General features: G+C 56.0%; 2 protein-coding genes across 2 annotated transcripts; both read right to left on the bottom strand.

The window, feature by feature from the left end:
* Positions 1–673: 673 nt before the first annotated feature.
* Positions 674–2,213, bottom strand: PPY (pancreatic polypeptide). The gene is made up of 4 exons (XM_028092717.2): positions 2,112–2,213; positions 1,171–1,361; positions 851–922; positions 674–698 (listed from the first exon to the last, which is right to left on the bottom strand). The coding sequence occupies exons 1-4, from the start codon at positions 2,211–2,213 to the stop codon at positions 674–676; spliced, it is 390 nt and encodes a 129-aa protein (XP_027948518.2).
* A 6,678-nt stretch (positions 2,214–8,891) lies between these two features.
* PYY (peptide YY) lies at positions 8,892–14,605 on the bottom strand. Its single transcript, XM_028092828.2, has 5 exons — positions 14,519–14,605; positions 10,036–10,163; positions 9,495–9,682; positions 9,313–9,393; positions 8,892–9,135 (listed from the first exon to the last, which is right to left on the bottom strand). The coding sequence occupies exons 3-5, from the start codon at positions 9,680–9,682 to the stop codon at positions 9,111–9,113; spliced, it is 294 nt and encodes a 97-aa protein (XP_027948629.1). The 5' UTR covers positions 10,036–10,163; positions 14,519–14,605; the 3' UTR covers positions 8,892–9,110.
* Positions 14,606–16,039: the final 1,434 nt, after the last annotated feature.

Genomic DNA, 16,039 nt, shown 5'->3' with positions numbered 1-16,039 from the left:
AGGACCCTCCCCATCACAGTCCCCCTGTGCTGGCCGTGTTCCCGTGCCCCCTGATGAGCCGTGCTCCTACTGAACACACACAGTGACCCATCTCCGACCTGCCAGCGGAGGGCAGCTGGTGACTTGGCACCAGTCACTCCTCCGGGCTGGTCATTGCCTCTGGCCCGGTGCCAAGGACGCTTTAGTATACATTCGTACCTCACCCGGTGCCTAGGTATTGAAAAACATTGGTGGGGGTGCGTTTGGGGGCATGGTTGTCACCAGGCTATTGATCAGGAAGGTCTAGAAGTGCTGAAATGGGAAGATTCAAGCCTCACTCACTTGCTGAATGTCCTTGGAGGAGTCCCTGCCTCCCTCTGGGCCTGCCCCTCTGTGAAGCAGAGGATGAGCTGAATGGCTCTGACCACCCCCGCAGGCCTTCTGGATCCCTGACAATGCCCTCCTTTCCCTCCCGGGCCTCCCTCCCCTCCTCCTGGCTCTCCAGAGCACTTGGCCTGCTCCTGCCCCCACCAGGGGTCCACAGAGACACACACACAGAGAAGCTCTGACTGCGATTTGCTTTATTTAGTCTGCGCGGGAGCAGGGAGCAAGCTTCGGCCATTGCCAAGGGTGCAGAGCAGGGAGGTGGGCCGGCATTGCCCTTGGAGTCCGAGGAGGCAGGAGGTGGCGGGCGTTACAAGTCCATCGGGCTGAGCTCCCTGTGAGGAGGGGGCAGAACGTGGCAGTCGGAGGGGACAGTCCTCCCACCCTCAGGAGACCTCGGGCCAGCCCTGAGCCTTTGTTCTCCCCTCCCCGCACCCCCATCTCGGCCCCAGGGATCTAGGCACACAGAGCAGGGAAGCAAACCCACCTGGGGGCAGCAGTGCGGGGGGAGCCCCACTCCAGGATGTCCAGCGTTTGTTCTCTGTCTCTCTTCCCGTACCTGGCAGGGGAGAGGCAGCTGGGACAAGCACCGCGCCCACGTGCCAGCTCACCTGCCTCATGCCCACCCTGGGCACCCCCCCCCCCCGCCTGGGGCCTGAGGCCGCAGGCCTGGTCAGTGGAGATGCTCTGCTTTCCCCAGAGCGTGGCTGGGGCCGGGGCCGGGGGCGGGGCCCAGGGCCAACGGGACTGGGATCTCTCTCTCTCTCTCTCTCTCTCTCTCTCTCTCTCTCTCTTTCTCGCACACACCTGGGCCTGGTCAGCATGTTGATGTATCTGCGGAGCTCAGCCGCATACTGGGCCATCTGCTCTGGCGTGGCCTTGTCCCCAGGGTACACTGGCTCCAGCGGGGCCCCCCGGGCCCCCCGCGGCGGTGGCAGCCACAGAGCCACGCAGGTGGGCAGGAGCAGCAGGGAGAGGAAGTGGCGGGCGGCGGGCATCTGAGGAGCAAAGCGTGGGGAAGGTAGAGGCAGAACGGAGCCCACCTGCCCAGCTTCTTAGCCCCTCACCCATTTCTCCGAGCCTGGGGACGAAGGGGCGGAGCGAAGGGCCCCGTCGGACCTGCCCGCCCCACCTCCCAGACCCCGCCCCGGAGAGCACGGACAGCAGCCCCCCCATATGCAGCCAGGCCCTCGGCAAAGTCAAAAAGCAGAGCAGAGAAGGTGGGGACCTGGGGCAGGGGACCCAGGACTCATGGCACCCAGGGCCTGGTGGCTCTGGGGAGGCGGACGCGGGGTGGGATGAAGAGGTGCTCCAGCTTACCAAATGGATGGGAGCGCGCAGAATGAACTCGTGAACCAAAGGACAGAAATCCAGGGCCCGTGGGTCTGCCGCCCCCCGCCCCCCGCCATTCAGGGACAGGTCCTGGAGAAGACACTGTTGCCCGTGTTGCTCTCAGCTGAGAGGCACGGGCGCACCCTCGGACCATGTCACTCACAAGGCTGCAGTCACATTTGTGTGCACAACCACCACGCACTCCCCGCACACGTTTTCAGTCTTTGAGTCAGCAGACTGCTCTTCCAGGGTGAGAGATTCGTCCAGATGTGGAGCCAGACCCAGGCAGGACCCCAGACCTCCCAATACCACCTCCCTGCTCTGCAAAGCTCCTTCTTCTCCCACCCCGGCCCCTAGTCCCAAGGACCCCCCCCCAGGGCCCGGCCTCCCCCCAACCCCGGGCTGGGGCCACTTACCCTGAGTCCTGAGGGCTGGATGGGTGCCCCTCCCCTCCCCTGTGCCCCTTTATAGTCCTCAGCCCCCCCCCAGAGTCCCCGCCTCCTGTCAGCCTCTCTCATTCCCCAGCCCTCACCCCCTCCTCCCACCGTCTCCCTGGTACCCACAGCACCAGCCCTGGGACCAGGGCCGGGAGGGGGACAGGGCCGCAGTATAACAGGTAAAAGTGGGCCTCCAGGTCTCCCGTGGGACCCCATCTGCCTTTGGGCACCAGAGCAGGTTTGGTTCAAGAAGAATGGGGGGTTGTCTAGGACCTCAGGATGACTGAAAGGTTCTGGTCCCGGGCCTGAGAACAGCCCCTCCTGCCTCCCACGAATTCCCTCCAGGCATAAGATTGAGGCTGGGGCTCCGAGACCCCAGGATGAGGAGTCAGGACTTCCTTTCCAGGTGTGACTAGGACAAAGTGGGAACAGGGAAGTTGGGGGAGAGATGCCTTAGGTAACTAGACAATGTGGAAAGGAGTGGGGACCCAGGCACGGAGAGACCTGGCTGGTGTGTGGGGTGCAGAATGAGAACCCATGTGCCTGGGGTTAGGGGTATTGGAGTCGAGGGGAGCGGGTGCCAGAGCCATTTCCCGGAGCTCCTTTCCAAGGCAGTGATCAACCAGCATCATAAAGCCTTGAACTTTCCAATGTGCTCCTAGCTCAATCACCTCACCGAGTCCCTGCAAAGACCCATCTTACAGATTCAGAAACTAACTCAGAGACTTTAAGTAACTAGCCTCAGACCACATAACTAGTCAGTGGGAAATTCAGAGTTTAAAACAAAGTCTAATTCCAAAATCTGGACTCTTTTTTTCCTAAGTGAGGCTGTCAAAGTATTGCCATAATTTCACATGTTTTGGCTGAGCAACATGAGGCTCACAGAGGTGAAGAGACTTGCCCAAAACCACACAGCCACCTAGGACTCAAGTTCTAGCTTGGAATCCCAAGCCCACCGTCCCAATATTGCTGCCTCACCTCCACCCCCAGGAGCCTCCGAGTCTGCCCAGCTCCGCGTCCCTTCCTCCACCCCCAGCCCCCTCCCCAGCTCAGGCCAAGGAGCAGTAACTGGCTGTGTCTGAATGACACACTGAAGCCTGAGTAGGGAGTGGAGGACCTTTTGCCGCTGAGGTTCTACTGTCCCAGATCAAGACACTAAAAGTGTGTGTGTTATGGGGGGAGTCGTAGAGGGTATGATGGCCCGAGGTGTTACCCCGGGGATCTAGCATAGCGGGCTTAAAGGTCCAAATCCTGGCTCTGCCATTGGCTCTGTGGGACCCTGGGAAATAATTCCATTAGGCTCTCTGAGCTTTGATTTTCCTCCAGGTAGTGAGGATAAAGAAAGTCTCAGTAAATGTCTGTTCTGCCATGTTCCACTCAATTCTGGTTTCCCGTATCAAGAAGAGCAATAATGCTTCACAAGACAACAGCTTACATCCCAAAAACAAACACGGAGGTCGGTCTGTCCCGCCAAGTCCTGGGCTTGGTGTCCACTTTGCGAAACAAAGGTGGTGGGGCCGCAGAGGCTGCATTGTGCCACCAGGGGGCGCCAGTCTCCAACCCTAGTTCGGAGGGTCTGGCGTCCGGCAAGATTGCAGCCTGGTGGGACCTGTTCGGGCCAATACATATGTCAGGACCGGGCCCCTGCAGACAGATGGTAGATCTAGGAATTGGTTCTAGAGCTGGGGCCAGTTATAGTTTTGCCCTGTGCCTAAGAAATGACTTGTATTCCACGATGTCAACTGAACCTATAGCTGTCATTTTTCTCCTTTGCAAACAACAGATTCCCCTTCTGGGTCCTCTCAGGGATGTTGGGACAAAAGAAGAGGGGGAGGTAGTGGATGTGCTTTCTGAACTGTATGGCCAGATCCAGAACCGGGTGATGCTTCTCGCTCCTCTGCCTGTGTTCTGAGGGCTTGCCGTGGAGCCCTGCTTAGAGAAGGCACCAAGTACTTACCTGCAGGCGGACCAAATGAAATGGAAAAGGTCCCTCTCCACCTGCCCAGCCCCACGCCTTCTAGGGCGGGGAGGATGGATGGTCACTGGGCTGCATTAGGGATGGAGTGAGGGCTTCAGTGACACTAGGAGAGGAACACCCCAGGAACACCTGGGGTCACATGGTGAGGCCGAGTGCACCGTAGCAAGCGGGGTGGGGGTCCCCACATACAGGACTGCAAGGGCAGGAATTTGGCCAGCATCACATCTTCCATGCCCGCCTCTCACCAGAGTGCCTCCAAAGCAGCCTGGCCCAGCTCTTAGGACCATGTCTTATTCCTGCATTGGGTGGCAGCAGCAGAGGTGGGGACAAGTGACTGCCCCTGGATGCCAGTAACCCAGGGGTTCCCCTATTAGCTGGAGAAACCCTTAGGCTGAGGACCGCTTTCTCACACACACACACACACACACACACACACACACACACACACACAAACACCCTGAGCCCCCATCTCATTCCCTCCAAATCAATGCAGGCCTGACTGGGGACTCAGATCACTCATTTGGAGATTGGACTCTGCCCCCACTTCTCTCTTCCCAGGAGACTCCATCTGCATCCAGGGCCCCTGCAGGCACTGAAGTGTTCAGTATTTTTCCCTCCCTGCCACAGCACCTGCAAAAGCAAATCCTATCATTGTCAGCCCAGATTTTTCCTAAAGAGGGGCTGGGTGTGGAAGGAGGGGAACTTTTCCTTTGGGGGAGTTGAAGGGAGAGTTGCCAGAGCAGTTTTGAGAAGGGTTAGAAGTAAGAGAGAAGAGAGTAAGAGAGTGGGTGGCTCAGTCGTTAAGCGTCTGTCTGCCTTCGGCTCAGGTCGTGATCCCAGGGTCCTGGGATCGAGTGCCGCATCGGGCTCCCTGCTCCACGGGAAGCCTGCTTCTCCCTCTCCCACTCCCCCTGCTTGTGTTCCTGCTCTCGCTGTCTCTCTCACTCTGTTAAATAAATAAATAAACAAACAAACAAATAAATAAATAAATAAAAATAAACATGGGTCAGACTGTAGATTCAGCTGTATTTCTCATTAGCTCTACCACTCACTAGCTGTGTGACCTTTGGCAAAGTACATAATCTCTCTGAGCCTAAGCAGTGAAATATTATTATTATTTAAGGTATAACCAGTGTAACCAATGAAGAAAAACAGGCAGTGAAATGGAATGACTCGGCCAGAGTCACACGGCTGACTACTGGCAGACAGGACTCAAATCCAGATCTTTTGTCTCGGAGGTCCCGGGCCCCCTGCCCCCCTGCCCACCCGCCACCGCGGGACTCATGGGCGTAGGCCTGGGTGAGAGCTCAGATTCAGGCTGTTCAAAGGAGAGCGTGTTTGTAAGAGATAACGCGAGTTGCCCCAGTACCCTCTCTCTCCCTCTCTCCTGCCATCATAAAAGAGCCTGAGAACAGCCCTTGGCCCCTCCGCCCGCTAAGGACATCTCAGGGGTGGTGCCGGCCGCGAGCTGGGGCCACGTGACTGAGCTCCAGCCAATGAGATGAGCGATTAGGTGCCTCGCGCCGTTCGGCCCTGGGGGTGGACGTGCGGCCCTGAGGCCCACTGTCCACAGAAAGATGGCCCCAGAAAGACCTCCTCTCCCACATGTCGTTCTCCAGAGGGCTCCGTGTCCCCTCTTCTCGAATACAGGTGGACCTGTGACTGCTTGACCAATGGTGTGTGTTGGAAGATGACATGTGGCTTGTGAGACCAGGTCACAGAAGGCAGTTGTTAGGGACTGAATTGTGTCCCCCCCCCCAAATTCATATGTTGAAGTCCTAACCCCAGTACCTCAGGATGCAGCCTTATCTGGCAGTAGGGTCATTGCGGATGTCACTGATTAAGATGAGGTCACACTGGAGGAGAGCGGACCCCTCATCCAATATGACCGCTGTGTTTAAGTCAAGGGGACATTTGGACGCGGAAACAGTCATGCGGAGAGCGCAGCCGTCTGCGAGCCCAGGAGAGAGGCCTGGAACAGCCCCTTCCCTCACAGCCCTCAGAAGGAAGCAACCCCACCGGCCCCGGACTGCAGACTTCTAGCCTCCAGATTAAAGCACTCGGCTTGTGGTGCTTTGTTACAGCAGCCCCAGGAAGCCAAGGGCGCGCTGCTTCCTCCTGGCTCTCCCTGAGCCCTCACACTTTGGGGGGGGGCAGTCAGCTACCATGTGGGTCCACCTACCCCAAGAATATAGCACTGGAGGGGCCCCCATGGGTCAACAGACCCAGCTGAGCCCCCTGCCAGCAGCCAGCAGCACCCACCAGACATGTGAGTGAGTGAGCCTTCTTGGGCATCAACCCAGGGGTGCCCTCCGACGACCCCAGCCAACCTCTGACTGTCACTGCCTGAAAGACTTCAAGGGACAGGTGCCTAGTTGAGCCCTTCCCAATCCTGACCCACAAAATCATGAGTGAAATGAAATGATTGGTTGAAGCTGCTAAGTCTTAGGGTAACTGTGAACCCATCAACGTAACCAGCACACCTGCACTCCCCCCTCCCCTCCCTTCCCAGGGACTGGAACACAGAGGTGGTGATGGTGGGCCATCTTCAGTCACGTGGAGGAGGACATGGGGATGCCACAAAATAGGACCCTGGGCTTTTGGATGTCCTCCTGGAACAGAGCTGCTGATCCCCAGATGCCACTTGAATTTTATATAAAAGAGAAATAAACTGCTGTCTTGTTTCAGCCACTGCTAATTCTGCCTCTATTTAAAAAGCCAAGTCAATATTCTAGCAATATGGTGTGTGTAAAACAAATAGCTCGGTGTCTAGCACGTAAGTGCTTCTTTCAAAAGGTACCTATTGTCACCATTAATATCACATCTAAGGCTCCTGAGGCGGCAACGCTGGCTGAGTCTGGTCACCTGTGGATTAACGCTCCGGCTCAACACTCCTCCAAGTGAATGGGAGGTGAACCCATGTCACTGATGGCCAACCAGACAGGTCAAACTGAAATTGTCTGTGGATCACAGACCCCATACCAGGGGTCTCTTCCATCAGCCTCAAGCTGACCGAAGCCCTCCCAGGCAGATGGCGAGTCATGGGGCCATGGACACCAGCACCGGCACACACCATCCCGCTCCTCTGACCACAAAATGAACCGAAGCTCGCGGCAGCTCCTGTGCGTTCCCGCTCCTCCTCTCCTGGTGCAGAGGGCCTGGGATTGGAGGAGAGAAGCGGCAAGATGACATGGGAGGTGGATCTCAGATAATGACAATACAGCAGGGAGAGAGAACCAGAGAAACTAACTCTACCCTGAGAAATCAGGAGAGGCTTCTGGGAGGAGGTGAACACTATCCTGAAGATGTTTTCCAGACTGGGGAGGAGGGAAAGGGCTTCTGCGGGCCGGGGAGTGCCTGGACAAAGGCTTCGAGCGTCAGAGTCCACATAGCTTGTGATGTGTGCCAGACCCCGGACCTGCCTCCCTGGCACCCATTCCTCCCCTATCTTCAAAGGCAGGCAGCACAGGAGAGGATAGGAGTCAGAGCCCCAGGCCCCCTAGGGCAGCTATGACAGAGCCGGCTTTAGGATCTTCTCTCCCCGCCCCCATAGCCACCTAACTGCAAACAGTCCTGCGAGACTCCTGCCCCCCGAAGTGCCACACCCAGCCTTCCTGAACTGCTGACCCGCTCTGGGTCTGGGGCTTTGGCTTCAACCTGATTCTCTTCCTCAATCCCCAGCTCCCCACCTTGGGCTTGTGCATGTCCTGCTAAGCTGGAGGCCCAGGAGAGAGCCCACAGACTGAGGAGGCTGTGTCTGAGTGGGAAGACATAGGCCCTCCCTTTAGGGGTTCCTCAGACCAGGCACAGTGACATGGACAGAACAGAGCAAGGCCATGAGAGCTGGGCTGCCACAGAGGGCAAGAAGAGTGCAGATCAGGGACAATCAAGGCAGACTTCCTGGAGGAAAGGGGCTGGGAAGGAAGGGTATCGAGGAAGATCAGCGTGCAGGCAGGCTCTGGGATTCCTCCGTGATAGGTACAGAGTGGTGAGGGATTTGGGTCAGACTCCAGTTTAAACATCCACAGTGCCTTCAGTGTCTAGTGGGAATGTGGAGGGTGCATCGGAGGGTGTCCCCATAGCCTTGACACCAGGAAGGCACAGTGAGTGGCTTCTCCATGAGGAGTGGGAATTCAGCATGTCGGGGAGGGCGGTTGCTACGGGAAAGGGCATCCTCCACACTCCCATTGCACCTCCTGCCCAGGGAAGGGGGGTCGTTAGAAATGACCCGTCCCCCGGCACACATAAACCCACCTCACCCCCCAAATGACTTCCTCCACAGTCCTATCTTGGATCCCATCTCTACCCTGTCACTAGAGCCCTGGAGGCTAGCAATACATCTCCTCAAGAGGTAACTGTCCTGAGGTACTGGTGCTGAGTCCACGCCCCCAACGACCTGCACCTTCGGAGGCAGGTGGGTAGAGCACCTCTGTCCCCATCTGCTCTCCTAGGCTGCCTAGCAAGCTCCTTTCCATCCTCCCCGTTCTCTCACAATTCTTTTTCCTGCTCCTCCCTGCCCCTTGTCAAGAACCTGTCCCATTTCCAACCCAACTGGAGAGTGCCACAGAGGTCCCTTGCTCGGGCTCCGTTCTCCCCACCCCTGCTGGGCCGCAGTGTCTTCTCTTAGCTCAGAGCAGAGAGAGCCCCCCACTCTGCCCCAGCCTTGTCCTGGGAGCCTTTGGCGCCCGGTCTTCTCCTGGCTGGTGCCTCCACCCTCCACTCCCCCTGGACGCCACCTCCACGAAGGAGAAGGGAAAGGAAATAGAAACGCACACATTCCGTTTCAGTGAAATTTGCTCTTTATTTGGGAAGCAGGGAAAGACGACACACAGCCCTCCAGCCCAGGGGCTGGGGACACGGAGAGATGGAATGAGGACCCCATCCCGCACCCACCGCCCAGGCGCAGCAGGCAGGAAGAGGAACCCAGGTTCCGGGGTCAGGAGCAACCATGCAAATGAGGTCGGTGTAGTTAGCATATCTCCCAGGAGCCCTTGGGGTCGTCACCACATGTACGCGCCTTCTGGCCTGTAGGAAGGAAAGGAAAGGAATCGCTCAGAGCCCGGCGTCGGATCTGGCGAGGCTAGACTGGGGGAAAGCGCTAGGTGGCGGGGCCAGGGTGGGGCTCGGTGGGGCCGCACATCCCAGACCGAGCACTAGGGGACAGGATGTGTGACTGGCGGTGGGAGGAGGGGGCGCTTTTACCGTGACTTGACCCGGCGGTCCTCGCCGTCGGGGAAGAGCAGTTTCGAGAGGACGGCCTCGGGGCTGTCGCGTTTCCCATACCTGGGGGCGGGGCCAGAGTGGGCGGGGTCAGACCCGGACACGCCCCTGGGCGGAGGGCGGGAGCCCCGAGGACCCCGCGCCCTGCCGGCGCGCGCGCTCACCGCTGCCGAGTGACCAGGTTGAGGTAGTGGCGCAGCGACGCGTAGTAGCGGCTCAGCTCCTCCGGCGAGGCGTCTTCGCCGGGAGCCTCGGGTTTGGCGGGGTAGGCGTGGACCAGCGCCCCCAGGCAGGCGAGCAGGGTCAGCAGCGCTGTGGCCATGGCGGGCCACGGCCTGCGCACCGTCACCATCTGGAGAGGGGGCAGGGATCGTGGGTCATCCCCAGCCTCGACACCCGACGGCGGGGGGCTGAGGCGGCCGTCCGGCCCACGCTCGCCGGCCTGTGCGGGGCTGCTACCGGACCAAGGCTCAGCCACCGGCTCGCTGTGTGTTCTCGGGCACTGCACCGTCTCTGCCTCGGTTTCCCCATCTGTCAGAGAGGCATAAGCCCGGCCTCCCCAACCCCGACTCGTACTGCCCAAAACGGTAGCTGGAGGCAGACGGCTATGCTGGCCGCTCAGCACCAATTTTCACCATCCCAGCCTCAGTTTCTCCACAAAACAGCCCGGGTTCCCCCGCACCAGACTATTCCCGGGCCACTCACGGCGACAGCTCTGGAAGCAGAGATGAGCAAGTGGAAGGCGAAAGGAGTCCCAAGGGCTGGACTGCTGCAGGTCGGGCTGTGGCCTCCTCCTCTGCTCAGCGCTTTCCCTGCGGGGCTTATATCTCGGCCTGGAAAGGGAGGGAGAGTCCGAGGGGGAGGGGGAGCTCGAGGGTTGGGGAGGGCCTTTCCTCCTCCTTGCCTCCACCCCCGCCAGATCGCTGAGTGTACACCCAGACAGTGCATGATGTCTCCACCTTGCAGGAGATGAGGGGGCAGCCACCAGACTCAGACTCAGACTCTGGACAGAACCTGAACCCCATCTTCACCACACAGCCCCCCAACAGCAGGTGCAGCCCTCCCGAGGAAGTGAAACGTTTGTATCTAGACTCCTGGGGCAGCCCCTAGGACCAGGGATAAGATTCCATCTTCCCTAGCCCACCCGTGGGTGGGAATGAGGAGCCTAGGCTGGCCACTATCTCCAGCCAGTGGGACCTGTGACCGGTCCATGGAAAAGGCACCCTTTTCAGCCCTCGCTCTGCAATTCCTTGGAGAGGGGCTAAGGAGGGGCAGAATCTTTCTACTGGAGGCGGGGTAAGAGCTATAGCTTTGGCTTTTGACCTAATGTTTATAATGTCCTAGAGGAGAGGCCTCTCTGGACACCCCACTATGTCCCTTCTCTGTGAAAGAGCTGGGGAGAGGGTTGAGAGGAAGCCAAGGCCAGTCCCCACCCCCAGAAGTAGCTGAGTCTGCCACCTGTGCATCCAGCCGGACACACACAGACCCAGGCCCAGGCAGGCCTGGCATAGAGATCCCTTCCAAGGCAGCATACCCCATCCCCATCCAGGTGTCACTCAGGGCACTGGTGTCTTCTGGGGTTAAGTGATGCCAGGGCTGCCCGAGCACGTGCCACTGTCCCCAGCCCACTGCAGTCTCCACTGGGCTCTGGGGTGAAAATCCTTGCCCAGGGCCTTTGAAAGAAAGAGGAAGGGACTCTGTTCATTAGGCACCTACTGTGCACTGGCCATACAGGATCGCAGCACAACCCAATGAGCTGAATTTATTCCCATTTTACAGATGAGGAAACTGAAGGTCTGAGAGAGGAGGGAACCTAGGATTCGAACAAGAGGAAAGGGCTGGGGGAGACCCCAGGAAGAGGCCATCTCAGCAGAGGGGCAGAATGCCTCACTACCTGGAACGACCATAGGGCTCAGAAGTCGGGCATGGGAGCAGGGGAGGGGAGGCTAATTTGGGAGCCTGCTACCCTCTCTGAGAGGCCAACCACATCAGACCCACCTGCCCCCACTGGGAAAAGAAGGTTGTTGAGGCGTCTCCCCATAAAGTCCTTTCCAGCTCCCTTTCTCCCAGCCTGGCCAGAGCCTCCAGGGCTTCCCTGCGTCCCATCAGCCCCTGAGGGCAGAAGGCGCCATCTTGGTTCTGGGCCAGCCCCTCCACCCTCCAGGACAGATGGCCATGGGTGTTATTTTTAGAGCTCTCTCAAGGGGGAGAGTCTAGGCCTCCCTCAATCATCTTTTTATAGGTTCAATCACCTGCATTCTCCGGAAACGGCTCCCTATCAACCAGTCAGGCCCCATGGGCCCTGCATACCCCAAGAAAGGTGAGGGCAGCATGCTGAGCATGGAGGCAGAAGAGGGGACCTGGACCCTATACTCAGGGGGAGGAGAAAAATCATTCACCAGGACCCCCAGTCTCAGAGGAGAGTCATGGCCATAACTTTGGGGATCCCCAGTCTGAGGGGAGGGGAGCAGCAGCATCACAGGGGAGCCCCAACCCAAGGGAGGAGGCACACCACTATCCTTGCAGAGCCCCAGTCTGGGGAGTTGCCTGGACATAGAGACAGAGAGGAAAACAGAGGGACAAGCCTGGGTCCAGCTGGGGGAGCAGATGGCAAAAATAAAAGTACACGCCTCCAGAGGCCATGGAAGGACGGGGGCAGGTAGTCACCCTCGGGATGGAGAGGAGAGCCAGCGGGGCTGGTTGGGGCAGCTGTAATCCCAGGGGTCAGGGCCTAGACAAGGCCCCGTGCAGTCTACAGGGGACAAGGATATCTGAGAGTGGGGGCCATTTGCTCTTCTGAAGACCTGGCGGGGGTGGTGACAGGGGCTTTCTAGCGTATTGATCCCCGGCAGAGAGAGATGACAGGGACTGTGAAATGCCCAAAGGGAATTGATGGCTTCTCATGCTTTGGGGAGTGGGGGGGGGGGGGTCTGAGGGCAGATGGGAGCAGAGGAGAAATAGTAGAAAAGCCAGAAGCTGTGGGGGAAGGCCTGGATTCAGGATAAAACCTCTAAAAAAGTCGCTCCCCTATTTGCGTTTAGAACGACTGTGAGAGGGACCAGGAGCCAGCCCCCCACAGCCTACAAACTTCCCATGGTCCCACCCTGCCCTCGGATTCCACTTCCCAATTACAGGGCAAGCTGATTGGTCCATTAATCACCACCTCCTCATTGAAGAGTTTATTAACTTGTTCCTTAGTGGGGAGGATGTCTCAGCCCGTGATCAATGGGCTCAGTTACCCCCACCCACACACCCACCATCGTCATTGACCCATGACTCAGTTACTATTAGACATGTCTGGGAGGTGGGGGGCTGATATATGTGAAAGGAGAAACTTCAAAATAATTGTTATTGTAGACTTGGGACCGGCACCTGCCTCCACCTTGTCCTCAAAGGGCAGGGGGGACAGAATCACTGGGGTTCCCTTGATCCCCATTCTCAGAACACCTAGTAAGGCCCCTCCAGGGGTCAGGGAGGCCAAGAACTTGGACTCCTTGCTCAAGGGGGCTCAAGGGCCACTCGTCAAGATAGGATAACCTATGGCACACATCCCCAGAGGCTTAGCATTCTGTATCCCACCCCACTGTCCACCACTGCCTTCCACCCTCAACAAGGCCTCATGCCCAAGGTTCTATGGACAGCAGGTTGCCATGTGGCAATTATTAAGCCCCTACTCTGCCAGGCACTATGCTAAGCACAGAGGACAGAGCCACGAACAAAGGGGCAAAATCCTTGCCCTCATGGAACTTACATTCTAATGGCAGGAAACAGAAAATCAATAAAGAAAGCATGTAGTATGTCTGATTATGATAAGTACTATGGAGAAAAGTTAGGGGACAAGGGACAGAGTACTGGGGTGTGGGGGGCTTATTTTATGTTGGGTGGTTGGGGAAGGCCTCACCTATTAGATGGCATTTGAAGGAAGTGAGGAAGCAAACCATGAGGCTACCTCGGGAAGAATGTTCCAGGCGGGGGAAAGAGCAAGTGCAAAGGCCCTGAGGTAGGAGTGTGCTTGGCAATTTGAGGATGGCAAGGAGGTCCATGTGGTTGGAGTGGAGTGAGCAGTGGGGACAGTCAGAAGGAGAGGAGATCAGGGAGGCAGCAGGGGACTGGATGATGTAGGGCCTTGTAGGCTGCTATGAGGACTTTGGCTTTTGCTCAGAATGACACAAGAGCTTCAGTCCAAGGAGTGACATGGTCGGACCTAGGTGTTATTTTTTTCATTTATTTTTAAAGATTTTTTTTCAAATAATCTCGACACCCAATGTAGGGCTCACGAGACCAAGAGTCCCAGGCTCCACTGACTGAGCCAGCCAGGCGCTCCCTGACTTGGGTTTTAAAGGAAGCATCCTGGCTGCTGTGTTGAGAATAGACTGTAGGAGGGTAAGGCCAGAAGCAGAGAGGCCAGTTAGGAACCCACTGCAATAATCCAGCCAAGAAGTGATGGTGGTGCACGCGCGTGCGCGCGCGCACACACACACACACACACACACACACACACACTCCTCACAGGTGCAGATATCCCACACATGTTTCACCCAAGGACAACTCCCAGTTACATCCAGACAGTACTGATAGCCTTGCATCTAGCTAAAAAAAAATCCCCCGGAGGAGACAGTGGAAAATCAATGGACGTCAACGGTAGTTAGGCGGTAGATCTGTCTGCTCTCCGATGGTTAAGGCTGCTTGTGTATTGCCCATGTGAAACTCTATGCTATCTTGATTCCCAGCCACAGCCCGGGAAAATACTGGCTACCATGATGGTGCTTATCGAAATGCAAGCCTGTTCATTTTGTCATGAGTACAAATGTCCTGTTACCTAAAAACACTCTGGCTCTTTGCGCGGAATGAAGCAAAGAATGAGGAATAACACGTTGCCACCGTTGAGAAATGGCCACCTCTCCAAAGGGTTATTAGCTGCATTCAAGGAAGCTTTGTCATCTGCTTGGATTAATGGTAGGGGAGCAGATAGGGCCACCCTCTACTTCCCATGATCTGTCACTGTCAAAGCCCTGTGAAGGGCAACGGGGACCGTGGGTGAGTGAGTGAGGTCAATGAGAAATGGTTCAAACTGTAACACCGTGGATTCTGGTTATATCTAGGGGGTGCCTTTGGGAGGTAGTAATGCCAAGAAAGAAAGGATTTTCGATTCTGATGGCAGGAGTTCTCCTAGGAAAACTTCCCTTACCCCAAGTCGTCGGTCCTTCCGTAAATCGCGGCGACAGATACCTGAGGCATGGTACACTCCCAAGCTTCAGGCTTCTCTCTAGAACAGGTGCTGGCAAAGCCTTTCTGAAAAGGACCAAATAGTAAATATTTTAGTCTCTGTTCAGCCATTCAGCTTGGCTACTGTCACACAAAAGCAGCGGTAGAACTAGGCGCCCCCCCAAAAAAAAGAATGGGCGTGGCTGCACTCCAATAAAACTTTATTGGTGGATATCAAAGACTGAATTTCACATCCACTTCACATCATGAAATATTCTCCTTTTGATTTTTTCCAACCATTTAAAGATATAAAACCATCCGTCGTAAAACCATTTGTACTCAGGACATACAAAAACAGGTTCGCGGAACCACGGTGCGCTGACCCGTGGTCTCAAAAAGCAGGTAGTTCAGTTACCCCTGGGGGTCGGGCTGCCTGTTTACCAAGAGTCAGCTGGATCTCTCGCCTCTTTCAGCCAGGTATACTTGTCATTGTAATCCTATAATCCTATTATCACGTAATTCACTTAAATATTACACAGACTGATGAAATGTGAGTGCACAGAATCACTTCCTTGAAAACTAAGTTGGCTGCTCTGAATCGACCAGAGAATTGCCGAAATGTTGCATGAGGTGTGAAGGATAACTAGAAGTTCTTCGGAGAAAATTCTAAAAAAAATCTAAGCGGTTTCTGCACCGGATAGTTTCACTCATGTCCTTACATTCTCACCCCATTTAAGGAAACTGGAAATAACAGGTGATGGGTTGTGGGAATGATTAATGCGAGGGAGACAAAGACAACTCCAGTCAGGAGCCCAAAGACAGCCTAGTGCCTAAATGTGCATTTATATGTTTGAAGTCAAAACAAAATGACAAGGGCATATATGTTTCTATTTTTATGATTGCCCACTTGGGCCAGCCTTTTCTAAAGACTGGCTAGTGACCCAGTCCTGCTTATCTCTAAGCAAGGATTTCTCCAGCAATTTACCTATATTCTGTATATTTTGAATTTGAATGTTTTTATATGGTGTATATATTAGTTTAATAATTTTTTTAAGATTTTATTTATTTATTTGACAGAGAGAGACACAGCGAGAGAGGGAACACAAGCAGGGGGAGTGGGAGAGGGAGAAGCAGGCTTCCCGCGGAGCAGGGAGCCCGATGCGGGGCTCGATCCCCAGACCCTGGGCCATGACCTGAGCCGAAGGCAGATGCTTAACGACTGAGCCACCCAGGCGCCCCTCTATTTCTTTAATAATTTAAAGAACTAATAAAGGGGCGCCTGGGTGGCTCAGTTGGTTAAGAGTCTGAGTCTTGATTTCGGCTCAGGTGATGATCTCAGGGTCGTGAAGTCGAGCCCCACGTTGGGCTCGGTGCTGGGCGTGGAGCCTGCTTAAGATTCTCTCTCTCCCTCACCCTCTGCTCCTCCCCTCCCCGCTCAAGCTCTCTCTGTCATTAAAAAATAAAAATTTAAAAAACAAAATAAAAAATAAAGAATTAATAAACT

The sequence above is a fragment of the Eumetopias jubatus genome, unplaced genomic scaffold, assembly GCF_037043125.1.
Source record: "Eumetopias jubatus isolate StellerSeaLion01/CBP00866 unplaced genomic scaffold, mEumJub1_p1.0 scaffold_10, whole genome shotgun sequence".
Classification (NCBI taxonomy): domain Eukaryota; kingdom Metazoa; phylum Chordata; class Mammalia; order Carnivora; family Otariidae; genus Eumetopias; species Eumetopias jubatus.
Note: the sequence above shows the minus strand (reverse complement) of the source record. Positions and strands in the feature narration are given on the sequence as shown.